Source organism: Engystomops pustulosus, chromosome 8 (genome assembly GCF_040894005.1).
Source record: "Engystomops pustulosus chromosome 8, aEngPut4.maternal, whole genome shotgun sequence".
Classification (NCBI taxonomy): domain Eukaryota; kingdom Metazoa; phylum Chordata; class Amphibia; order Anura; family Leptodactylidae; genus Engystomops; species Engystomops pustulosus.
This window is the reverse complement of record NC_092418.1, coordinates 28,191,704-28,218,931: the sequence shown is the minus strand read 5'-3', so window position 1 is coordinate 28,218,931 and position 27,228 is coordinate 28,191,704. Positions and strand designations below refer to the sequence as shown.

Here is a 27,228-nt window from a genome sequence, read left to right as displayed (position 1 = left end):
CCCGGATCCTGACAGATGTAGAATCATTCAGACTTGGTACGGGAGATCAGATAGCTACTAGGGAACAGATGTGAGCTTACACCAACCAATAAAATGATTAGCGTGTAGGACCCCCATGCCGGTTTATGTGGCTGCTGTGTGGTCTGCTGTAACTGAGCTTTATGTGCTCCTACCGAGCAAAAGTAATGACGTCACATGAATACTGACCCAAAATGGAGACTTTGCTCAGGAATTCTTCATACATCTTGCGCTTCCTCAGTGTACTGCCCTGTGGTGAAGAACAGAGGGAAACCATATCACAACAGCCATTACAATTCAGTAACTATAGCTCACGATGATAGTGATGTAATAAGAGTGAAAAAATCCACCGTCCCTTTAAATCCAACATATATTCAGGTTTATATAGTGTCAAGACTTTGATCAGGAAAGGAGCCTCCCGGGTCACAGTGATCCCCCGACAGTTCTCCGCCCTCCAGAACCTAAGATATTTTAGCTTCCACCCTAGACACCAAGCATTAGACTACGCCCAAATAGAATATTAGGCTACATTCACACACACGTGTGCCTGCCATCAAGTCGGCGCATGGGAGAGGAGGAGGGGGTGCGTGCTGCTCGCCCCCGGCCCTCTCCATAGAGATACATGGCACGCAAAAAGGGAAAAAATAGGGCATGTCCTATCTTTTCCCCGGGTACGGAATGGTACCGTGCCGCACATGTGTTGCACCGTACTGATCTGAACTGCGCCGTTCACCCATTGCCGTCTTTGGGGGACGTATATACGATGGCTATACGTCCCCCAACGGTCGTGTGAATGTAGCCTTACACTCACCAGTTAAGCTATGAATTTAGGAAACGTCTCTTCCAAGTTCATAGCAAAACAGACATATACTTACATTGCAAAAAATAAACAATTTGGTAAAATAAAAGGGATACAAACAGAACTCAATACATTACGTGACATTATAAGTCTAGCGCCTGAAGAAGCAGAAATATGCAATCAATCTATCCGCTAGGGATCCCCAAAGAATGGCCATTTTCTATTGTGAAACTTCCATGGAAGAAGGATTCCAAAGTTCCACCAGCCCCCCATGATGGTGGCTAGGTGTATGTTAATGTCCTTTTTACGACCCTGATGATGACAGTAGAAATGATTTGGGAATTGCTTCATTGCTCCCTGTTGCTGAGGTGCCATACCATTGCTTTAGATGCAGTAGCAGCAGAGAGGTGGATGGAGTTATTAGCACATGGCCAAAATTATGCCCCATATTTATTTGAGGCGTATAGCAAGATCTAAATGTCACCACTATACAGGACATATCACCTCTGTAATAGGGTGGGTAGAACCCCCCCCCCCCCCAGACCAATTAGTTTTATGATAAGATCTGGTTCCTGGTTTATGGCACAACCATCCTGACCTGGTTTAGGGACAAGTAGAGGAATTTCAAAGAAGGAAATGCCTGCTTTTACTCATAATTTTGATTTTTCCCCATCTTTGTCACAACATAGCAATATAACTAAAGAGGTTTTCCCACCAAATATTTGTATCCTTCTTCCACAGGATCGAAGATAAGTTTCTGGTCCGACTGCTAGGAGACGTGGAGAATGGTGATCTGAAAGTTCTTCTTAAATATAATTGTGTCTGTAACTCGCACTTCATTTACCTCAATGGGGTTGGTGGACATTTCTGTATCAGCAATATAATGTATCAGCCTCTATAGAAGCACAAGCCACGTATGCTCAATGACAATCTTAGATTTCCTGTACACAAATGTGCTGATTCTTGGCTGTGAAGAAACGGACATTTACTTCTATTTTTCACAGCTTGCACTTTAAGAAGGAAGATCCAAAAACAAGGAACGTGTGTGTTAGCCTAAAGAACTGCCATATGTACAATGATGAGTCCAACATGTTGAATTCTATCACAGAAAGTTTTGAAATTAGATTGGCTAAAAAAAAAAAAAAAAAAATCCAAAAATAATTTACTACGGTAATCAAATTTTTACCTATCATTGTAAAATTCACCAAGTCATCTTATTTTACTCCATGCCTACTTGATATTATTTGTGCAACGTGTTTATAAAAGCGCCCAAAGGATGCCAAAAAACCAGAGGGTAGCAGTAGACCAAGTCTCATGATCTTCAAGCCCAATAAAGTAGATCTTTCACACAGTCCCATCAAGACTTCATATAATCTATGTGTTACAGAACAGAGATCAGTAAGGTTCATTTGGCCCAAAAAAAAAAATTTGGTGGTGATACTCCCCACTGTTGTCTGGACATAGGAGGCAAGTGACCCGACTATAAATAGGGCAGGAATGCTTTTAGATTTTAAGAGGCTTAAGACAACTGGATCTCTCAAGACCCCCCATACTAAGCTTCTTAAAAGTCCTTCGGGGCAAAAAAAAAAAAAAAAAAGCTTCAATGTATCAATGCAGATTTTGGAGCTGAATTAATTGGTCAGGAAGGTGACACTCACGAGAAAGAAAACAATGGAAAGATGCATTAAGTGGTAGGAAAGCCACATAATGAAAGATGGGATAGGAATAGATAGATCAACTGCAAATGTAATTGTGTTGCACCCAATTTTAGCTTTTAAGGGGTTTTCTAATAATTTTAAGTCATCTCCTATCCTATATCGAGTGCTTCAGCATATAGTAGTCCCAAAGAAGCAAATGGAAAGACTGTGTGTATGACAAATCGTTTCATTCACTTGAAAGGAACAAGGGTCCCCCATTTTCCTATAGTATTGGCGCCACCATTGATTCTGCCTTTACCCGTTGCCACCGTGTGTCCCCTATAGAAGCTGCTGTTGCTATAATTCTGGACTAGGGACCTCTCCTTATGAACTCAGAAGGCTATAGGCCAGTGGTGGCGAACCTATGGCACGGGTGCCAGAGGTGGCACTCAGAGCCCTCTATATGGGCACCATCACCATCACCCCAGCGCAGGGTTCGCCAGACAGGACTCAAGGCCTCTTGCAGTTCCAGGCAGTCCAGGACCCTAGAAGGAAGCTACAATGATAATCCAAACTTTTTCTCCTTCTTTCTACTGTATTGGTGTCCTCAAGTGCCTATACAATTTAAACCTGTGACACGGCAGGTAGTAATAAGTTGCTGCTTGAATTGTTGCATTGGCACTTGGGTGGGTTTTCGTTGTAGTTTGGGCACTCGGTGTCTAAAAGGTTTGCCATCACTGCTATAGGCTATAAGAATTTGCTTTTCTAAGCCAGGCAACCCCATTAAGTAAAGAAGATTCTAATAGGAGCTATAAGTTGATCTATTAGGTGCTAACATTGCAAGACATTTCAAAGAAGTTGTAGTAGGACACAAATATGATCTCCCCTGCCCCACCTCCCAATTTTCCAAATGTACAGCACTTGTAGTGTTAACACATGCACTCTCTGAGAGGATGCGTCGTGAAGAACTCGTACTAAATATGGCTTAGGCCAGCAATCCTGTGTCATATGGCACAGTGTGAAGGTATCTATGTAACAGAGATTGTGAGCTTAGATTATCTTCAAAGCTTGGCTGCGCTGTGGGATAAGTTCTTCAGAAACGATGCCAAGAAAAAATACCAAGTATCTAACTGTCCTTGCCAAGTGTCAGTCAATCAGGTCCATACCCAGAGGTGAGAACCAGGACTTCACCTCAACATGAACAACGATCCTTTTCTATTCATCCGGGGTCACAATTGTCTTCAAAAAGTTATTGTATTTGGTTGGATCCAACTACTTTAGACATAAATTGACCGGTCTTGGGGAACCATGGTTCAGATGGGGTCCATTGTACAGGATGTTCTCCTCTCGGCCAAAGAGCATTTCTCTTTTTGGAGGACTTGACCTCTCCTGTTGGTTTCCAATTGTGATACATGGTTGAACGATACAAGAATGAAAACAACCACTGGAGGGTCGCCAGTAAAGAAGAAGAGACGGAGGTTTCCTCACTTTATTGATAAGAGGAACGGCCAACGTGTTTTGGTGTCTTCTTCATGGCACTGGTGTTGTAAACTTTTTTGTCAAAGGAACCTTCTAAAAAGTAGAGATTGTCAAGAGTTTTAAAATTATGAAACAGCTACGCCCACGACATACTATGTAACTGTATCAGAAGTCCATAACCACAGCTATAAGCAAAGCTGGAAATTTCCAAGTTGACTCGACTTTGGGAAAAATATTTTTAGTAAATGGTGGAACCATGAAGACAAGGTGTCACTTTCCAACCACATATCACACATAAATGAAAGAGTATATGCATGAAAATCCACAAATAAATGGGACTTATTATCATTTGCATGAAATTAGCATCTCAGCATAAGCTGTAGATGGGTCGGGAAGTAAGAAGAACTCACTTCCGACCCTAGTCGCAAGCCTCTCACAGCCGAACCAGTTCCCTACGCTGTACTGAGGAGACCCAACTCAGGTCAAAACAGCACTGTCTACAGTTGGGAGTCTGTTCCTACAGGAATAGATATACTGGTTTGGTTTTAATCCCACATCATGTCATAAGGCTTCTTGTAGGTCATGCTTGATGTCAAGCTTCCTTACGAGGTAGCTAAAAAAGGTCTGCTTTTCCTTATCCCATCCTGGAAAACTTTGCATATTTTAGCTGAAGATGGAAAGTTTAGGGCTCTACCACTAAAGTAGAGAGAGTCAAGTGCAAGTTTAGGAAGCTCGTATAATACAGTATATCCTTTCTAGTTTTATACAAGTAATGACTGGAAAATGTGTAAAATGTTATACATCCTAAGCCCACAACCTAGACCTCAAAAACATGTTGTCCAATCCCAGGATGGAATTTGTAAAGCTACGATATCAGATGTTTCCACATCCAGCTTCTGACATTGAAATGCAAAGCCAATCAATGAATAAACCATAAGGTCCAATCCGTGATTGGGTGAAATCTAAAGTTTTGTCATTATTTTTTTTTTACTTTGTTTACCACCTGTGTAACCGAACATTTCCAGACAAATTATGATGAGAAGGTAGATATTTTTCCAGGAGGTATTAACGGTGTGAAACCCCCCCCCCCCCCTTCCCCGCTAATCAGTCGTGAGAAACCCATAGCCACTTTTTAACTGTGCACAGTGCTGTGACTGAGCATAAAATTAGGCCATGAAGAGCTCGGGACTGGGGGAAGTTGGGTTTCTGATTACAGGTGAGTATGCATGGCAGGTTGATGAATAGGACCCTCTGTCCTGGTTCAAAAAGAGGCCAACACCAGAGTTAGACGGGTATGACAAGTGAACTGCCCACTTGTTTGCTGTGGATTTAATGTAGTCATCTTGTGACATATTTTTGCAGCTTTTTGCAGACTCCGAGCACGCTAAGGGGAACTCTGGGCTCCGAATTGACTCGAGCGTCTCAGAATTCTTCTCCTGTCTACTGATAATCCTGCTCCGATTTACTCTGCCAACCACAAGGCTTCAAGACTCCTGGCTATTTATAACACAAATCGCTTAGCGTATTACATTCATGGGCTATTACAACATTGTGATCGTGCTAAGTGGAACTGATCTTGACAGACTGCTTTAAGACATATGACAAATATCTGAAATTGGACAAAGTTGAGTTTTCCATTGTAAGATTTTACTAGGAAGTTATTCCAACGGTGTGAAGATGTTGGAGCAGTTGTTTGATTGCCAGATCACCTTACTCTGTCTATTTGGTGGAGACATGGATTAACTAAGAAAGTACGTGTCGGCTCTACTCACTTCAATGCTGACGACCACAGGGTTGCGTTCACGGAACTACCCAGGCAGGGGTAAACTTGAACTAAAAACAAATGGATTACAGCGCAAGTCTCCAAATGGTCTAAAATATCCTTTATTCGTGCATCGAATGCATCGAATATGCTAAAGGGTTTGTCTAAATAGTTCTAAAAATGCTCTGGAAATAACCTGTAGTAAGCAAAAAAGAACATTACTTATCACTCAATTCCTCTGGAAGTCCATCAATGCCTCTTTGGTGGTCCTCCCAGTATTCAATGTGACTCTTGTAGCCAATTATTGAACATGGAGGTCAAGTGGTTATAATATGGTCACTGTAGTTCTGGGCCACGTCATGATGCCAACAATATGGTACTTGACCAATTTTTCAACTTATTGGTGACAGGCAATGTTAAAATGGCGTAAGCATGTAAAGATAGATTAGGTTGACCATTTCTGGATCAACGGGAAGAGGAAATGGGCCATAATCCTTATATATTGTAGGCTATTCCCAGGGGTTTAATAAGCTTTTTGGAACCTGGACCACTCATTTTATGTTGTTCACCTACACCTCCATTACCAGACAGCAAGACAGCACTGCTCTGGAAAAATGTTGTATATTACTTAAGCTTCAAGACCAAGACGATACCCTTGGGAGTTTACATTCATCATATAGGGGGGGTCTATCATCTTCTTCCATGCAAAAACTGATGTCTTGAAATATGATCATGTTGGGTTCAGCATATTTCCCTACTTCATATTTCTTCTTCTTCATACTTAGTCCTCACATTTCTACATAACTACCATTACCTTCATCATCAATTGGATGGCTGTTAAATGAATGCATTTATATGACTTAATTCAGATAATTTGTAAGATGATCTAGTCATTTAGGGTCTGCCTCATTCCATTTGATTTTAGAAGTCATTTTAGAAGCTCATCAGACAAGCAGAGGAGCTGACGTTTTCTACTTAGAGCTAGTTGATACTCCTACAACCAACCCAATTACTTCCAAGATAAGCATAACACCAAACACCCTTAAAATGTTAGTTGAACCTGTAAATTTTACCAGGACTGGTGAAGCATCTAATGTAGATGAGAGCCACCAAGGATCAAAAGCAGCCGGTCAAACAATGTGCACCCAGCGTTATTCATTCATGGTCACTGTTTTTGAACCATATGAGGACATCTTCTCCTTGTTTACCAAAAAGCAACAGGGGCAGGGGTATTTCTGGGTTTTCTAAATGAGTTATCCCAAAATATAATTTGGATCATAAAAAGGAATGACTACACTTCTGGTAATCCACTGACACATGTTTGTGAAATATATTAATAGCTACGTTGTATTTGCCAACTTTCACTTTACTACAGGTCCCATGATATATGGACATAATCAAGGCTTTCGTAAACTCTCGTTACATAAAATACTCCATGTTTCTTTAGGGATTTAGACAATAGACACCTGACTGATGCAAAAGCAATGACGGGAATGTGATTCTAATGACAAAAGGGGTCTACATTATGTTTTTGTAAAAACTTTATGTCAAGAGATTGTCTGAAACTGGACTAAAAAGGTGCTCCTTAGGCCCCAAGAACCCAACTCACCATGAGAATACGTCTATAGCTATCCCGATCGATGCCCCATAACTTAAGATCTGTTTTGGCCTTGACGGTTGCAGCTCTTGGGGTGCCATAGATTAATGCAAGTTCTCCAAAGCTTCCTCCTTCCCCGATGCTGGTGACCCATTCTCCATTCACGTAGACCTGAAGATAATAGATAAAAGGGTTAACTGGCAGGAAATTGTTTGCTTTTAACCAATGTCTTTGGTTATCTCCAAACCTATTAATAATCTTTTTCTAATGAATTGACGAAGAAGAATAGGGGCACAAACAATAGCCTAATAGTTTCCTCACTTGGTCACAAAAGCTCTACAACATACTTTGAGGCTCGAGTTTCAGGACTTGATGCTCTACTACAATGGTTGTATTTACCCCTGGGAATTTTCAGCTCCTGTGGCTCACTAGGCCTAGGTAATTTTTCAAGCTAGAGCTGGACACTCAGAGAATCGACAAGCAGAACTGTCACAACTCTGACCTTTTATTACACCTGTCAAACCTAAAAGCAAGAAGACGTGTTGATAGCAGTAATGAGGGTGGCAGGGGAAAAGCAACCTTGTGAAGTGAAGAAGACAGGCTGAGGTGGCCTTTGATGAGACCTTGTCTTTGTTCCTCCAAGTCCATTTCTTTATCCTAAACCGATTAACCTTAAAATACTTGGGCTTCCAGCCTAATTTTTTAAAAAGTCAACCACCTCGTGGGACAATGCCTGAGAAACAAGCTATCACTCAATTTTATTGATGGTCAGTCGGGAAACCAAACACAGAATTGAAAGGTTGAGATGAAGATATTTTTGGCAATAAAATAGATCGATTATTTTGAGATTTTGCTTTATCTGAGGGTCTAAGAAAAGTTCAAATAATCAAGCAGGTCATACATGTTGTATGAATGTCAGCTAAACACCACCTAATGTGTATGAAGGCCTAAAAACTCTTCCACAATGAAAGATGTCCAGTAGCAAAGGATTGGGTTGTTGTATCACAACTTTTTATTCTCAGTCAAGTTAATTGAGCATGTCTATGCAGAACTGTGAGATATTCATCCAGCCAACAGTAGTCTGAAATGCATGGCCATACTTGGTTGGGGGGAGTGGACATGGTTTCCGAAAGCACTTGCCAGGCATTTGGAGCACTTGTTTGATCACTTATGATCACAATCACACGTATGATTCCAAAGGAAAGGATGTCAGACTGGAATACCTTGAGTCTAAATAAAGGGATTGTCAGAGTGTATAACTTGGGCCTAAAAAGAGTGACACTTAGGCTTGGCCAGTTTAGGTATTAAAGGAGGGATTGTGAGAATGAAATAACTTGGGTCTAAATGTAAAGACTGTCATATTAGGGTTTATTAGGCCTTATGCAAGGGATTGTCAGACTGGGGTACATTGGGCCTCACGGGAGGGATTGTCAGATTGGGGTACATTGGGCCTCACGGGAGGGATTGTCAGGATGAGGAACATTGGCTCTTTTAGTAGGATTTTCACACTGGGATACACAGGACTAAAGGAAGGGACTGTCAGATTTGGGCACATTGGTCCTAAGCAGGGGGATTGTTCGACTGGGGTATGTTGGGCCACAGTGGAAAGATTGTCAGACTGGAGTACATTGGGCCACAGGGAAGGCATCATCAAACTGGAGTACTTTGGGCCATAGAGGATGGATTGTTACATGTGAGTACATTGGGCCATAGGGGATGGACTGGTCATCTAGGTTACACTAGGCCTTACAGGGGGAATGTCAGGCTGGGTTACACTGGCCTACCGGAGAGATTGTCAGACTGGCTTACACTGGGCCTAAAAAAGGGATTGACAGATTGGGCATTTTAGCAAGAATTGTCAGACTGGAGTACCTTGGGCCTAAGGGAGGTATTGTGAACTGGAGTAACAGAGCTTACCAAAGTAATTATTTCTGGTGGTTCACCATCCAGCCATAGAAAACATACATCTAAAACATTCATCATGATATTACAAACCCCTAAACCAAGCCTCTTCTCGCGGGTCATTCAAATACCTAAATGAGGTTCAGTATTATAGAGACTTAATAATGAGACTTAATAAAGATGACCTCTCATGTGCTGCATTTGAGTAACCCCGTTCACCATTAGACGGTGTGGGGTCCAAAATATGAACGTTAGCTTTGGATCTTTCCCTTGGTAATGGTAGTTGATGCCAATTACATTTAACCGCCTCTTAAGTCAGTCTAAAAATAACCTGAGAAAGCAGTAAGCTATCACTCCTATGTAACATCATGCCAGCTCATTGTATCAGCGCTAAAAGTGGCCCAATTGAAAGCGGATGGCAATGCCAGGTGATGAGAGCCCGGCGTCTGGAAATCATGGCCATGTGTCTGGAATTGGGGATTTTGTTGATAAAATTGCATTGTACTTGCTTATACCCTAAAGTATAAAATTAATTCTTGGAAATTGTTGTTTTTACGGAATCATTAAGACAATTTATTAATTTTCTCCTTGCTTCAATGGTCCCTGTTGGGTTACCTGCAGATTTATGCAGTCAACCACAGGACCACCAGGACTAGGTTTGTTGAAAGCGAATTAAAGGGAATATAACCATTTGCAGACAGTGGGGCTTATTTACTAAAGGATCGCACTTTCATTGGATTTTCAAAATTTTCTGGATTTGCTGTGAAAGGTATTTAGCAGGGGATTGTGACGCACACGATCGGATATTGGCGCAGTTGCGCTGGCTTTTATGCAACAGAAGTCAGGGGGCGGGCCATCGGATAATCCGACTGATTCGGACTGAGCGCAGGATTTAAGATTCGAATTGTGTCGCAAGACAATGCACTTACATACACCAGGAAGAAGAAGGTCAACTCCGGTGGACCTGAGCGGGGAAGCGACACATGCAGTATATCGGGCGCATGATCTTAGTGAATTGCAGCACAGTGCATTATCGTCAGACACTCCACTTCGGGTGAACTCCGTCGGCCGGGTAAGTAAATGTAATGTAATTTTGTCCCTGGAGATCATCTTTGTGTATGTTTGTGGCAGCAGTACTGTGAAAAAATGTATTTATATTCCAGTATTGTAAATTATATAACCTCCTGACGAAGCATCAGCGAAACGCGCGTCGGGGTGTGCCTGCTCGGTCTTCCTCCTGTCTGCCCTCTGTCACCATGCCTGCGGGTAAGTGCAATATGCTAAGCCATTAATTACATACTCCGGAAGGTACCTCCGGGGTATTAAACAGGCTAGGGTTGCACTGTCACTTACCCCTTTCTCACCTTGTTGGCCCTATTACCGGGCATAAACTATCATATTTATTTACATATTGTTTACCTTCGGGGCTTTAGACGGAGGGGGGGCGTTCTGGTACTCTGTGTGGTCCCAATTGTCATCCGGGACACTTGGTTCCCTTGGTATATTTTTAATATGGCTTGTGTGTATATTTATATGTTTGACTTGGAATATTACGAATAAAAAGATATGTGTTTTTTCAAGTAATGATTTGACTAGCTCGTTTTTCTGCTGATATTTACTAGTTTGAACTGTTGAGAGCTGTGTTAGTGTATTTGATATCGGGGCATTTTTTGGTTTTGTTGTAAATTATATAAGTGTCCTGACACTGCTGTGCTCTTGGATCTCTGCACTTTCTGTAAGAGTTATGCTGACTAGACATAAAGTTGAGGGGCTTTGAGAAATGCTGAGTGCTAACAGGACAGCAATGTGAGAACACACTTGGAAAAGCTACAAAACTCGCATATAAATCCATTTTTCACAGTCCTGCTGCTACTTACAACACACAAAAGTTATGGCTACACCAATCTCCAGGGCCAATATTTTACTCTTTTACATTAAAATATATATATTTTTTAAAATAAAAACACAAATCTGAATTAGCAAACTTGCTAGGATTTAACATGAAAGCAGAACGCGACATCCACTCATCTCAATGACACCCAAAATATTTGTAGTGAAATGGAAGGATATGCCTCAGGCGTTGACACATACCAAGAGTTCCAAGTATCTGAAAGGATAAGAGTAAAATGAAAAAATGAAATTTCGGAAATGATAGATAGTTATTTTGAGCACAAAGAAGTCCATTGTGCTCTTGTGGAAGTAATCTCAGGTTAGTGTAGGACGTTCCAGGCCAGGGCTGAGGATTTTTTCTCACTTCTCCTGGAATGTCACCAGATGAGTCAATGAATTTTCCCTTTCCTCCAAGTTGCTAAGGTAATACACGAAAGGTAAATTCCCAAAAGTAACGTGAAGTTAAAGAACTTGATGAAAGGCCGTCTCTGGAGTGTATAGTCCATGAAATCACTGACATACTGGAGTAGTAACCTCCCACATAGTACTACATTAGCGGGAAGCAATGGTTTGCTGTCTTCTTGCTGATGAGGACCTCAGCGCTCTAACGTGTAAGTGTTAAAAGACACACATGACGTTGTACGAATTCTCAGGGATGTCAGTGGGAAATGTAAGATGGAAACCCAAGTAATTGCCTCTGCCGTAAGTGGTCACTTTGGGAATCTACAGAAGTAGTCACTCTTATATGAGTGGACACGAGACACATAGGGGCTTGTTTACTAGGGCTCCGCGGACGCATTTTCGTCAGACTTTCTGATGTTTTCGGGTTTTGCGCGGCTGTGACAGGTATTTAATAGGGGATTGTGTCGCACGCGATCGGATTTTGGCGCAGCTGCGTTGGCTTTCATGTCAACAGATATTGGGGGGCGTGCCGTAGGACGATCCGACTGATACGGACTGAGCGCGGGATTTAACTTTGAAATTGTGTCGCAGGACAATGCATTTACATGCACCAGGAAGAAGATGGTGGACTCCGGTGGACCTGAGCGGGGAAGCTGAATGGAAGCTAAGCTGCAGTGATTCAGTTCAGCCTCTATACTGAGTACGGGGCTGTCTGCTTCCTTATCTATGGAACTGCAGGGTATAAGCTGAGAAAACCCCTTTAACCCCTTCACGGCTGCCATACATCTATAGATGTCTTATTTGTACATGCCCCTTGCAAACAGTGTCATATTTTAAAAGGTTAAATATCTCTTGAACTGTGGCACCTAGAAACACAGTTCTGGTGTGCTATTAAAGAGGAGAATATCCCCTAAAAGTTGCAGTAAAAATGTTTATATATATATATATATGTTATGCAAATACAGATCTCAATTCCCGACTGTAAATTTGACAGTGTATGTCTACATTGTTTCTGCTGAGAAAGTCGTATTACAACTTTTTGACACCAGGAATTTGATGCATGGGCTGTAACCTGGGCAAGCACGCGGCCAGGTGCAGGATAGAGAAGGGGTGAGCGTTGCTCACCTTTTCCTTCTCCATCCACCGCCGAGCGGCCAGGTCACATTGCGATGAGACATAGGGTGCTCACCAAACCGTGACCCAGTGCCATAGACCTTTATGGGGGCTGTGAGCTGGCCGCCAATTTTCAGAGCCAGATCACGGCCCCCATGACAATCGTGTGCATTAGGCCTTAAACCAGAACCTGACTGGTCAGAGGTGACATGCTTAAAGCTGGCAGCATCGCCCTGCCAGGACCATATGATAGTATTCATGAATATAAGATTAATATTATGGCAGGGCGATTGTTCATGGACAGATAGACCCTCCTTCTGCGGCCAGGAATGTCTGACTGATGAGGTAAAAGACAGGAGGCTCCACTTTACATATCAGGAAAGCGATGCAGAATTATTAATAGATGTGTATTGGTAAATTACCTAATATCCTGCCATCCACACTTAAACACATTACAAAAACACGAGGTAAAGTGTCTCTCTTCCCACACAAAAACAAAATAAAAGTTCCGTCCCTATGTCTGATCCGGGATTCCTCAGATGTGCCCCTCCCTGTGGGGTCAGCCACATGAAGGCCGATGCTGGCTGTAGATAGGGCTTCCTGTCCTCACATGAGCTTTGTATCAGACGTGCTACCACCATGACACTGAGCTTTGATGTGAGCTCCTCTCACTGATCTTATCAGCTTCTTCTGTCTGTATCAGCCAGCGATGTGTGTATCACTGTAAAGCACACGGCCCTCAACGTTGAGCAATAAACCAAAGTAAACTTAGAAGAAGAGCCATGTTTGCACTGTGAATGGTTTTCACTTTTAGCACAAGCTTTGGGTTTCTGAATGGCGGCCTTCATGTGGCCGAGGCCATTCCTGAGGTCACCAGTAACGTTACGCAGATAGAGAGAGGCTCCAGTGGAGTCCCAGGCATGTTTCCACATCTGTGTCCTAACAAGCGCTTCTTTCAAGTGGTTAAGGAAGCGCGCACTCATCCCCCTAACACATCTCCTTCACACGTACTTTCATACAGATGTGTGAAAAGATACAGGAAAGTAAATGTCACTTAAGGCTGGGACAGATCTACGACTGTATCCAAAATTCCCAAAATTTTCAATTAATTTAGATGTTTTTAAATCACTTTTGTAATTTACTTTTGCATCTTTATCGTTTAATGTATGTAAGTATATATTTTTTTTTCATTCTTGGTAGGATTGTACCAACTGAGGACTAAAGTATTGATGGCCTATGTGTAGGACGCCTAAAACCCATCCAATCAGATGTTGGAAGCAACAGACGTTCTAGGAGAACCACGTTTACACCTTAGTCCCATTTAGATGAGTGAGATGCAATACCATGCACAACCACTATACAATGTATGTCACTGTAACTCTCTGGCCACATTTTAAATTCGATATGAATGACCTTAATTGGCAGTCTCTTTAAGGAGAACTTTTACTTCTCAACCATAGTGAAAAGCTTCTCATTCAGCCAAAGCAGTTCCCTACACTGTACTGAAGAGATCCAACCAGGTCGAAACAGCGCTGTCTACATCTGGGAATCTGTTCCTTCTGGAATAGATATACTGGTTTGGTTTTAATCCCGCACCATGTCATAAGGCTTCTTGTAGGTCATAATTAATGTCAAGGGAGGCATGGTTTTCCTTATCCGAAAACATATTTGCATATTTTCCCTGAATGTATTTAGGCAAGTCCTGTAAACTCAACCACAGACCAATCCAGCCAAACCAAGGTCCGGGATTCACAGACTGTTCACTGGTGTTCCACCAAATCCCTTAACCCCTTAACGACTTGGCCATTTTGCACCTTCCTGACACGGCCCTTTTTTTGAAATCTGACATGTGTCAGTTTATGTGGTAATAACTTTGGAACATTTTAATATATCTGGGTGATTTTGAGATTGTTTTTTCGTGACACATTGTACTTCATGTAAGTGGATAAATTAAGGCAATATGTTTAGTATTTAGTTATAAAAAAAATGGAAATTTGGTCAAAATTTTGAAAAAAATGATGTTTTCCAAATTCAAAAATTTACACTTTTTGGAAAGTTAGTCATATCACCAAAATAACTTGATAACTAACATTTTCCATATATCTGCTATAACTTGGCATCATTTTTCAAACATTATTTCCTTTTTTTTGGATGTGAGGAGGCTTATAACGTTAGGTGCTATTTTTCAGATTTTCACAAAAATCGTCAAAACCTATTTTTGCAGTGACCAAGTTAGTTAGAAGTCACTTTTTAAGGACTTTATGATAGTACTCCCCCCACAAGTGATACCATTTTAGAAACTGCACCCCTCAAAATATTCAAAACAACCTTCAGAAAGTTAGTTAACCCTTTGAGCATTTCACGAGCGTGAATAATAAATGAACGTGAAATTACGGAAATCTAATTTTTTTTAACAATATATTCATTGAACACTAAATTTTGCGCCTTCACAAGGGGTTAAAAAGGAAAATGCATCTCAAAATGTTTGGTGCAATTCCTCCTGAGTATTCCAATACCCACTGTGTCAATATACACTGCTGTACGGGCACAGGGTGGCACTTGGTAGGGAAACAGCACTGTTCAGTTTTTAGAGGACAAATTTTGTTGAAATACTTTCCATGTGTCAGGATACAATTGGAGAGCCCTAGTGGTACAAAACAGAGGTGAACCCCAACAAGTGACATCATTTTGGAAAGTACACCCCTTGGAGAATTTAGCAAGGTGTAATATGTGTATGTACCCCTAAAGGTGTATGATCCAATCAGACCCCAAAAAGGAAAAAGGTGAAAATTTTCCCCAAAAAGTCACTTTTGCCCCAAATTATTCTAAGCCAAAAGTGTCAAAAGATGAAACAATCCCACAAAATGTGTACAACTATTTCTCCTAGATGTAGAATTGCCCCACATGTGCAGATAAAATGTTGTATGGGTACACAGTAGGGCTCAGAAGGGAAAGAGGGATGTGTGTCTTTTAGAAGCCAAATTTGACAGAAATCTTATACATGGGTTAGGATGCATTTGGAGAGCCCTAGTGGTACAAAACAGAAGGGAACCCCAACAAGTGACACCATTTTGGAAAGTACACCCCTTGGAGAATTTAGCAAGGTGTAATATAAGTATGTACCCCTAAAGGTGTAGGATCCAAAAAAACCCCAAAAAGGAAAAAGGTGAAAATTTTCCCCAAAAAGTCACTTTTACCCCAAATTATTCTAAGCCAAAAGTGTCAAAAGATGAAACAATCCCACAAAATTTGTACAACTATTTCTCCTGGATGTAGAATTGCCCCACATGTGCAGATAAAATGTTGTATGGGTACACAGTGGGGCTCAGAAGGGAAAGAGAGATGTGTGTCTTTTAGAAGCCAAATTTGACAGAAATCTTATACATGGGTTAGGGTGCATTTGGAGAGCCCTAGTGGTACAAAACAGAAGGGAACCCCAACAAGTGACACCATTTTGGAAAGTACACCCCTTGGAGAATTTAGCAAGGTGTAATATGTGTATGTAGCCCTAAAGGTGTATGATCCAATCAGACCCCAAAAAGGAAAAAGATAAAAATTTTCCCCAAAAAGTCACTTTTACCCCAAATTATTCTAAGCCAAAAGTGTCAAAAGATGAAACAATCCCACAAAATGTGTACAACTATTTCTCCTGGATGTAGAATTGCCCCACATGTTCAGATAAAATGTTGTATGGGTACACAGTGGGGCTCAGAAGGGAAAGAGAGATGTGTGTCTTTTAGAAGCCAAATTTGACAGAAATCTTATACATGATTTAGGGTGCATTTGGAGAGCCCTAGTGGTACAAAACAGAAGGGAACCCCAACAAGTGACACCATTTTGGAAAGTACACCCCTTGGAGAATTTAGCAAGGTGTAATATGTGTATGTACCCCTAAAGGTGTAGGATCCAAACAGACCCCAAAAAGGAAAAAGGTGAAAATTTTCCCCAAAAAGTCACTTTTACCCCAAATTATTCTAAGCCAAAAGTGTCAAAAGATGAAACAATCCCACAAAATTTGTACAACTATTTCTCCTGGATGTAGAATTGCCCCACATGTGCAGATAAAATGTTGTATGGGTACACAGTGGGGCTCAGAAGGGAAAGAGAGATGTGTGTCTTTTAGAAGCCAAATTTGACAGAAATCTTATACATGGGTTAGGGTGCATTTGGAGAGCCCTAGTGGTACAAAACAGAAGGGAACCCCAACAAGTGACACCATTTTGGAAAGTACACCCCTTGGAGAATTTAGCAAGGTGTAATATGTGTATGTACCCCTAAAGGTGTATGATCCAATCAGACCCCAAAAAGGAAAAAGGTGAAAATTTTCCCCAAAAAGTCACTTTTACCCCAAATTATTCTAAGCCAAAAGTGTCAAAAGATGAAACAATCCCACAAAATGTGTACAACTATTTCTCCTGGATGTAGAATTGCCCCACATGTGCAGATAAAATGTTGTATGGGTACACAGTGGGGCTCAGAAGGGAAAGAGGGATGTGTGTCTTTTAGAAGCCAAATTTGACAGAAATCTTATACATGGGTTAGGGTGCATTTGGAGAGCCCTAGTGGTATAAAACAGAAGGGAACCCCAACAAGTGACACCATTTTGGAAAGTACACCCCTTGGAGAATTTAGCAAGGTGTAATATGTGTATGTACCCCTAAAGGTGTATGATCCAATCAGACCCCAAAAAGGAATAAGGTGAAAATGTTCCCCAAAAAGTCACTTTTACCCCAAATTATTCTAAGCCAAAAGTGTCAAAAGATGAAACAATCCCACAAAATGTGTACAACTATTTCTCCTGGGTGTCGAATCGCCCCACATGTGCAGATAAAAGGTATGGGTACGATGTAGAGGGAATGGGGGATGTGTGTCTTTTAGAACCCAGAAATCTTATACATGGGTCAGAGTGCATTTGGAGAGCCCTAGTGTTACCAAAACAGAAGAGAACCCCAACAAGTGACCCCAATTTTGGAAAATACACCCTTGGAAAATGTTTCAAGGTGTAATATGTGTATGTACCCCTAAAGGTGTATGATCCAATTAGACCCCAAAAGGAAAAAGGTGAAAATTTTCCCAAAAAATTCACTTTTACCCCAAATTATTCTAAGCCACAAGTGTCAAAAGATGAAACAACCCCACAAAATGTGTAACCATATTTCTCCTGGATATAGAATCGCCACACATGTGCAGATAAAAGGTATGGGTATGATGTAGAGGGAATGGGGGATGTGTGTCTTTTAGAACCCAGAAATCTTATACATGGGTCAGAGTGCATTTGGAGAGCCCTAGTGTTACCAAAACAGAAGAGAACCCCAACAAGTGACCCCAATTTTGGAAAATACACCCTTGGAACATTTTTCAAGGTGTAATATGTGTATGTACCCCTAAAGGTGTATGATCCAATTAGACCCCAAAAGGAAAAAGGTGAAAATTTTCCCCAAATTATTTTAAGCTACAAGGGATAAAAGATGAAACAATACCCCAACATTTGTAAGACTATTTCTCCCAAATGTAGAATTGCCCCACATGTGCATATCAAATGTGATTTGGGTGCAAAGTAGAGGAAAAGAGTGATGTTTGTCTTTTAGAACCCAGAAATCCTTTACATGTGTCAGGATGCATTTGGAGAGCCCTAGTGGTACAAAACAGAGTAAAACCTAAAAAGTGACCCCTTGAAGAATTGAGCAAGGTGTAATATGTGGTGTAGTGTAATACAAGTGGTGTAGTGAGCATTTTGAACATACAGGTGGTTTTCCCAATATAATGTGCTATGGATGCCCAAGAATTTTTATTAAAATTTTATTACTCAGGAGTTGTATGGTATATCCTGAAACACTCCTTCATGCAGAGGCCAGGTTTCTCAGGGCAGGTTTCGCAATGGTATATAGTGTCTTTCCTAACCCCTCTTTTGGAACAGACTCTGCATCTTTTCTGAGTCCTTCCTTTAGATGCAGTCTGGGGCACTTCACCGGGAAAATGTTGCCCTGGAACAACACGGGGGACATCTAATCCAGAGGTACTGGGGACCTGTCCTTCCTGTCCAAATACTAATGCCTTAATCACCACCTCTTGAAAATGGAGGAATGATACAGCATGGCCTGCACATTGGAACAGCACGTAAGAGTTGTACAGTGCCATCTGTACAATGTACACAGCCAGCTTTTTGTACCATATCTTCGTTTTCCGTAGAGCACTGTACGGCTTCAGCACTTGATCTGACAGATCAACCCCACCCATGTATTTATTGTAAGCCAGGATGCAGTCTGGTTTAGGGGTAGTGGTGGTGGTACCTCGTACAGGGGTGAGGGTGCTGGAGTTCCCATGAATGGTGGTCAGAACAAGGACATCCCTTTTGTCCTTATACTTTACCAACATCATGTTCTGATTGCAGAGTGCCTTTATGTCCCCCTTTCTAAGTGGCTGCCTAACAAGGGATCCCGGGAGGCCTCTCTGGTTTTTGCGTACAGTGCCGCACGCTACAGTACCTCTGGAGTTTAGGGATTGGAAAAGTGGAATGCTGGTATAAAAGTTATCCACGTAGAGGTGGTAACCTTTATCCAGAAGTGGGTGCACCAAATCCCACACAAGCTTCCCTGTAACTCCTAGGACAGGGGGGCATTCTGGAGGGGTAATTTGGGTGTCTTTTCCCTCATAAATCCTAAACCTATGGGTGTACCCTGTGGTACTCTCACACAACTTGTACATTTTAATTCCGTACCTGGCCCTCTTGCTGGGCAGGTACTGGCGGAATTTTAACCTGCCTTTGAAATGTACCAGTGACTCGTCTACACAGATGTTTTGTAAAGGGGTGTATGCCTCGGCAAATTTTGTGCCAAAATGGTCGAGGATTGGCCGAATTTTATATAGCCGGTCAAATGATGGATCACTTTGAGGTGGACATTGTGCATTATCGTTGTAATGCAAAAATTTAAGAATTGCCTCAAAGCGTGGCCGCGTCATTACGGTGCGGTAAATTGGAGTACTGTAGAAAACATCAGTACTCCAATACTGCCTAACCTCTGGTTTTTTAACAATGCCCATGTGGAGCACAAGACCCCAAAACTTCATCATCTCTACTGCATCTACAGGGGTCCACCTAGAAAATGATGAAGTGGGGTTTTGTGCAAAAAATTGTTGGGCATATAAATTTGTCTGTGACACCATGAGATTTAGGAGGTCCTCAGAGAAAAAGAATTTGAAAAAATCTATTTCAGTGAGGCCGTCAGTGTCAAAATGAATTCCTGAGCTGCCCACGAACTCAAGAATTTGGGGCACATAATTTTCAGGGGGTGGGTTCCATGATGAATCACTTGCGGGCTGGGGAACATGCTCGGCGGTGGTCCTGGGGCGCCTTCTTGAGGGCCCCTCATCACCAGATGAAGAGGAAGGGCAGTAGGAGGAAGAGGATGAAAAATAAAGAAATGGGGCATCCTCCCCTTCTGAATCAGTCTCGGCAAGGAAGGCATAAGCCTCCATTGCTGAAAAAGATCTTTGGGATGTATTGGACATTTTTATTGGGGTGGGGTTGGGGCGTGTATAAATGTTGTGCTTTTAACACGTGTAAACTTTATTCAAGGGGGTGTGTATGTTGTGCTTCAACACGTGTGGGGCGATGAAAGAATAGACTGTAACCGTAACTAGAACTTTTACTACAGGAAAAAAAAAAATTTACAACAAAAAAAAGCGACAAAAAAAGGAGCAAGTGCTGAACAGTAAGATGCTACTGATCAGCGCTCAGTTGTCGCAGCGCACTCACAAGATGGATTGTGTGCGCAAAAATTATTTAAAAAAAAAACTTTTTTACAACCAAAAAAAGCGACAAAAAAGGAGCAAGTGCTGAACAGTAAGATGCTACTGATCAGCGCTCGGTTGCCGCAGCGCACTCACAAGATGGATTGTGTGCGCAAAAATTATTAAAAAAAAAAACCTCTTCTTTTTTACAACCAAAAAAAAGCGACAAAAAAAGGCGCAAGTGCTGAACAGTAAGAGGCTACTGATCAGCGCTCAGTTGTCGCAGCGCACTCACAAGATGGATTGTGTGCGCAAAAATTATTAAAAAATCCCTCTCTTTTTACAACCAAAAAAAGCGACAAAAAAGGAGCAAGTGCTGAACAGTAAGATGCTACTGATCAGCGCTCGGTTGCCGCAGCGCACTCACAAGATGGATTGTGTGCGCAAAAATTATTAAAAAAAAAAACCTCTTCTTTTTTACAACCAAAAAAAAGCGACAAAAAAAGGCGCAAGTGCTGAACAGTAAGATGCTACTGATCAGCGCTCAGTTGTCGCAGCGCACTCACAAGATGGATTGTGTGTGCAAAAACTATTAAAAAAAAAGCAGCAGTAAAAAATTGGCACTGTGCAAGCACAAGTGCCAACCAGTGATGTGCGTCACCGATCTGCACTTGGCGGTCACAGGACACACAAAACTGAGCAAAAAACAAAAAAAAAACCCTCCTGTATAAAAAAAAGCTGAAGCTAAAGCTGATCAGTGATGCAAGTCACTGATCAGTGCCCAGCTTACAGGATGCAACCACGAAGGTGGTGCAGGGGAAAATAGGAGAAAAAAAAAAAAACTGCGACCAAAAAATGAGCACACGTGCTCGGCGTCGCAGGACGCACACAGGGAAGGGGTGGAAGGGATCAGGAACAGGGATTGATATAGGGAAATTAGGGATCACACAAAAAAAAAAAAATAAGATCACACAGAAGTGAGATCTTACTGTAGTAGTCACAGCAGCAATTGAGGATCACACTGGTGGTGCCCAGAAAGGTGCCAGCCAGCAATTCTAGAGGGTCCAGCAACACAGGGGGGTGATATACACTGTTCTGCACGCTGTCTCACACTAGAATGAGACGTGCAGAACAGTGATCACTAATTTGAACTTCCCATCTGAAATCCGATTGGCCGATCTGTATAGATCGGCCAATCGGATGTCTATGGGAGGTGGCATGATACCACCAGACATGCCCCCTAATGATGATGATTGGTGCTGTCCTAGACAGCACCAATCATCATCCTGTGTTAACCTACAGGACCCCCTGGTGACGTATACTGCTGCTATTGGTCGGTCGCATCGACCAGCCAATAGCAGCGATCGCGGACGAGGGGGGGGGGCGAAACCCCTCTGCACCACGAGGCAAGATGTCGGCTGTCAGGGACAGCCGCCATCTTGCCGCGATCACCGTGTCTGCAGACACGGTGATCGGTACATCGCGCGCCGTAGTACTACGGCGCGCGTCGGGAAGTCACTTCCCGCCGCGCCGTACTAGTACGGCGCGCGTCGGGAAGGGGTTAAAGGAACAACCTTTGGGGCCTGTTATGGCATCACAACCAGGTCTCGCTGGTTCTCTAGTGGATCAGTCCAGTCCTACTTAGTGCTTTTATTCACCCCTCCCAACTAAGATAAGCTTAGTCCTACTAAAATGGATGGGTGACAGATATAAGTTGTCTTTGAGATTATTATTATTTCCCATAGTAACTAATCATAGAACAGCTTACATTTTTACAAAGCCAATGAAGAAATGAAAGCTGAGCTCTGACTGGTTGCAAGTTCCTCAGCGGCTCATGTACTTCTGTTACGGTTCTGCTATTGATTTCACCTTTCTTGTAAAACCCGTGTCCATACATTTCCTGTCTGGCTCTGTATTTAGTGCTAATAAACAAATCCCTATGATCTTTGCTGCTGTGATACACGTTCAGCGCTGTATGAATAGACCCAGCGTGTCATCACTTCTCTACAATCGGTTGAGTCAGAAGGACAGGTCTGAACATTTTTCTAGTAGATGTGTGATGTGTTAATGTCAGATAAGGTCTACGGTATGCAATGTGGAGCTGGCTCTACTCCTAGATAATGCTACTGCCTAAAATATTAGCTGCCAATTACATAACAAAACATCAACTAACAGGAAACACCCAATCTCAGCGAGATGCTTTCCACATGGATAGAAATGTACGACAGATCCACATATACACGGAGCTGTCGGGACATGTTGGGATTTATAGCTTCTTCTCGGGTGCCAAAGGATGCAGATGTAATAATGAATGCAAATATCTATATAAAAACCTATGGAAAGTAAAGAATATTGATTACGTGGTGACAATGGCACCTGTCAAGGAGGGCAATATTTTACGCAGTTAGTGAACAGTCAAGTCTTGATGTGTTGGAGGCAGGAAACATGGCCAAGCGTAAGAACATGAGTCAGAACATCTCCAAAATAGCAGGCCTTGTAGGGTGCTCCCTAACAAGTAGTTGTCCATAACTTCCAAAAGTGGTACTGATGACTTCCAAGTACCCAAAACTTGGGTGATACACATACGCTGTGAAGGCTAGTCAATTAGGTTAGCTCCAAACTTATGTTGACCTTGTCCACTGCCATAAATGCCTACAATAGACACATAAGGAAAGGGAGAAGGTAGACTGGTCTGAAGAATCATGTTTACATGTGGGTGCCCAAGTGCATTTCCATCACTTAACTCAGGATGACACCAGAATACATTATGGAAGATGAAGGTAGACCAGAGGAGCACTGTGATGCAGAAGGGAAACCTAAAACTGTACAGACCTAATGCAGCCTCCAAAACCAGACGTGGATATAAAGATGCCCCATCTAAGGAGGCTTTCTACTAGATTAGGGAGCACATACCTGAGGCTTTGGTGTAAGCACTTAATGTGGCTGGTAAGGTCTGCCACTTAACTGATATTTCAGCACATCTTATAGGTATATCATATATACATGCAGGACTCCATATTGTCTACACTGGTTAAAGGAAACCTACCACTTGAAGTGGCAGGTTTCAGAAGAAAACACCGAGCACCAGCTCAGGCTGAGCTGGTGCCGGTGCTTATTTTTGCTAGTGTTTTAAACCGCGGTACAAAAAACTTTTTAAACTGTATAGCCGGCGCAGGGAGGTACACGCTCGACGCTTACCATGCGCGCGGCTCTCCTTCACTTCCTATGTAGCCGCGCGCATGGTAAGCGCCCAGCGCGTACCTCCCTGCGCCGGCTATACAGTTTAAAAAGTGTTTTAAACCGCGATATCGCGCTTTAAAACAGTAACAAAAATAAGCTCCGGCACCAGCTCACCCTGAGCTGGTGCCCGGTATTTCCATCGGAAACCTGCCACTTCAAGTGGTAGGTTTCCTTTAAGGTCCATCATAACAGCTACAGCCCATGTTTTCCTGGAGATTTACCTGTTAAATAGATGTTCCAATAAGATATTAAACCCGTGCTCTTCTAACACACATAAGGCACACAAAGACACCAAGATATTTCCTAAAACCCATTTGACAAATGGTCAATTTTTTTCTCTCAATGGCTGCTGTTGGCAGTATACTGGTCTACAGAGATGAAGCTTGAACCTGTCGGGCCTTAATGTAGAATCTGTGCCAAGCCACCCCAACTATGTAGTAGTATTTATAATACTTGACCTCATTTGCGAAAGAATCAGCATATTGGTCCCGTAATGTTCCTGGACCAGAGCACAACTGAATCCTCTCAAGTTACATCTCAGTTGGTCCAGCTCTTAACTTCAGTTTAAAGTATTCTATCCTTAGCATGGATTTTAGGGAATGCCCATTATGGCATCTTCTATACAAACAAAGCGTCCACACTATGATTTTAATGGTAGCTGTCACCAGAGTTTCTTCTTGACATGCGGATATTTAGATAAATGTTCCCTCTGATGGAACAAGTACTCCATGTTCCCGAACAACTATTCAGTCCATTTATTCATAGTTAAGTGATTATTTCATAGTAGTAATAGTAGTGATTATCTCCAAATCCTGTTGCCACCAAAATAGCGGTGAGTAATCCTAAAATATAGCTATTTATATAATGATAACTACATAAAGAAATACAGGAGCTGTGTTGGATAAGGAGGCTAGTGAGGTTCTCAAGTATTGGACTTTGTTAATAGAGGTTGCCCCACTACATACACAGGGTAAGGAATAAGAGTCAGATCTTTGGGGTCTGATTATTATGTCTACCAGCTCCATAGGGGTGGATGGAGGACCAGTTACACAAACATACTAGTGGTTTGTACACCGGGAAGACCAAGGGGGTTCCCTGTTCTTCTTTAGGTCCTAGAGGTTGCCCTTGTTCTGAGGTCTACCATGTTGATAGGAAATGGGTAGTTTTGGTGGGATAATGCTTGTAGAAACTTGGACAGGTAACAAGTTCATCCTTGGTCAAAAGAAGAGGACCACTAATTTTTTTGACCAAAGCTTTTTCTAATTTGTGACATACTAGGAGAAGACCTCATCTACCAGAAAAACACAAAGGGTCTCCATAGAATTAGAGAGGAATGAGCCAAGTATCCTATAAGGCTCTCCCAATATAAATACTGCTAATCTGGATAGATGATTTGAAAGTGAATATGTTTCATTGATAGATCTGCTTTTTGTTCGAAAACCTTATCGACAGCCTTCTTCAGATCTTCATGGTCATGGGTTTTACCAAGAGACTATATAGATTGCTCAACAAGCTTCTCAAAAATACACAGCCAATGCCAATGTTCTTTACAGGCAGTCCGACTTACAGACGATCCCTAGTTAAAGACGGACCTCTCTTCCCACTGTGACCTCTGGTGAAGCTCTCTGGATGTTAGTATAGTCCCAGGCTGCAATGATCAGCTGTAAGGCGTGCGCTGTAAGTAATGAAGCTTTATTGATAAATTTTCAAACTCCAATTGTTACTGGGGCAAAAAATCTTTTAGTCTGGAACTAAAATATACCGTTTCGACTTCAACTTAAAAATTCAACTCAAAAACAAACCTATGGAACCTATCATGTACGTAACCCAAAGACTGCCTATATATTGAAAGGTAATGTTAAACCCCCCGAAAAATCATGGACTTGGACTGTTCTTCAATACATTTTTCAATATACTGAAGATAGGACCATCATGGCAGAGTATCAATAGATGTGACTGATACATGTACTTCCATGTTTTAGTTTCTTACCCGTATTCCTACTGTCTTTTTTCCCACCAGCCCCCATCGCCATCCGGTCTGTCATTCTATATGGTTTGAAACGTTTCCTAGTATCGAGTTTTATTGTATACATAAAAAGATCACAGTAGTCAAAGACCAGTGTTACTCATCCAGCAGAGTGTGACCCATTATCTGTTCCGCATAACTGGAAGGGGCTGCATACAGTACAGATTAGTAATATCCTTGCTCAGAGCATGAGTAAAGTTGAAGGGTTTTTGGTAAAGGAAATTGTCCATGGCTCTTCCCGTACCCACTCAGCAGAAATGAGCCACAATTACTAATAAAGCAGTTCCCTTCAGCGCTAATGTCCCCCTCAGGTGCATTCCATCCTGGTGGCCTCCTCACCGCCGAGATGTATCCCTGGAGGTTGTGTTACTTAACTAGTGGTAAAGTGATATCCTCTTTGTTATGGGGTTAAGACCGATAGACAGGCTGCATCATTAGTAAAACACAGGGACTTAACACCATTTACTGATTCTCAGGAACCCTTTTAGAGCTCGTTAAATCATTAGTCAATAGTTTGTCTCCTTCTGAGGGTGCCATGTTTGAACAACAAGAATTAGTTACGGAATATTTGTCTTCCGATAATATCAGTGAACTGGTTAACAAAAAGAAAAAAAAAAATCTGCTGTTCGAACTAAAAGAGAGCAAAAAATTCAGTCAATAATATGGTAAAACTTGACCTGCATTAGGAACATCAACAAAAAGGAGAACATCACTAAAAATTATAAAATATAAACAGTTAGCGGTAAAACCTCACCAACTGTGGCGCGACATTTTGATCTATAAAAACACAGTGAAGAGAAAGATTCAGATTTGGGTTCTTCCATTGACACCGGGAATTAATTTTCCAGAAAACAGGTCACCAATCAGACTTCTATGCTATGTTTTTCTAGAGGAGAATCATGGAAGGAAACGTAGCGCAGCCTGTAGTGTAAAAAGTTCCTCATCTTTTATCTTTTAGTCTACTTACAATTTCCAAGTTTAAAATAGGGGTATAAAAAAAATAAAAAGTTTGGAAGTTTTAGGATGCCTCTAACTAAATAAGTTCTCCCTAAGGTCCGGTATAAAAAAGAAAATAGTGAGACCAATTGCGATTACAGTCGGAAAGGGTATGAAAATTTGCTAAAAATGCCTGGATCATTAAAGCCTTTTAAGGCCTGGTCGGAAAGAGACTAAAGGTGTTAGCTGGGATCAAAATTTTTAATAAAAGTTTTTAATACAAATACCGTATATACTCCAGTATAAGTTGAGGTTTTCAGCACAAAAAACAAAACAAACAGGGGCACGGAAGCTGCACTCAGCTTCCGGCCAGCCGAGGTGGACGGCCATGCTCACCCGTCCCTATTCCCATTGCTGTATATGGGACGGGTGGGCGTGGCCGACCACCTTGGCTGGCCGGAACCCGAGCGCAGAATGGCTTCCGTGCCCCTGTTTGTTTACATGGGACACGGATCGGAGAGATGGCAGCAGGGGATGCCGGAAGAGGGTCTGGAGGTAAGTAAATGTTTATTTTTTGAAGCAGCTCCCTCCAGGACACCACAGTTTTTATTACAGCCCCAGACAACCCCTTTAAGGATGCACCGCTTCAAAATATAGACATGTGAATGGCTTTAAGGCTGCGTAAAAATGTTCTTG

The 27,228-nt window shown here is 41.9% G+C and overlaps 1 protein-coding gene across 3 annotated transcripts in view; it reads right to left on the bottom strand.

Moving 5' to 3' along the window:
- PRKAR1B (protein kinase cAMP-dependent type I regulatory subunit beta) overlaps nucleotides 1-27,228 on the bottom strand; it is a 168,604-nt gene that overhangs the window by 28,541 nt on the left and 112,835 nt on the right. For all 3 annotated transcript variants that reach the window (XM_072120471.1, XM_072120472.1, XM_072120473.1), the window contains 2 exons: nucleotides 7,305-7,463; nucleotides 208-268 (listed from right to left, as the gene is read on the bottom strand). In XM_072120471.1, the coding sequence (XP_071976572.1) occupies nucleotides 208-268; nucleotides 7,305-7,463 (220 nt within the window). The remainder of the gene's footprint in view (nucleotides 1-207; nucleotides 269-7,304; nucleotides 7,464-27,228) is intronic.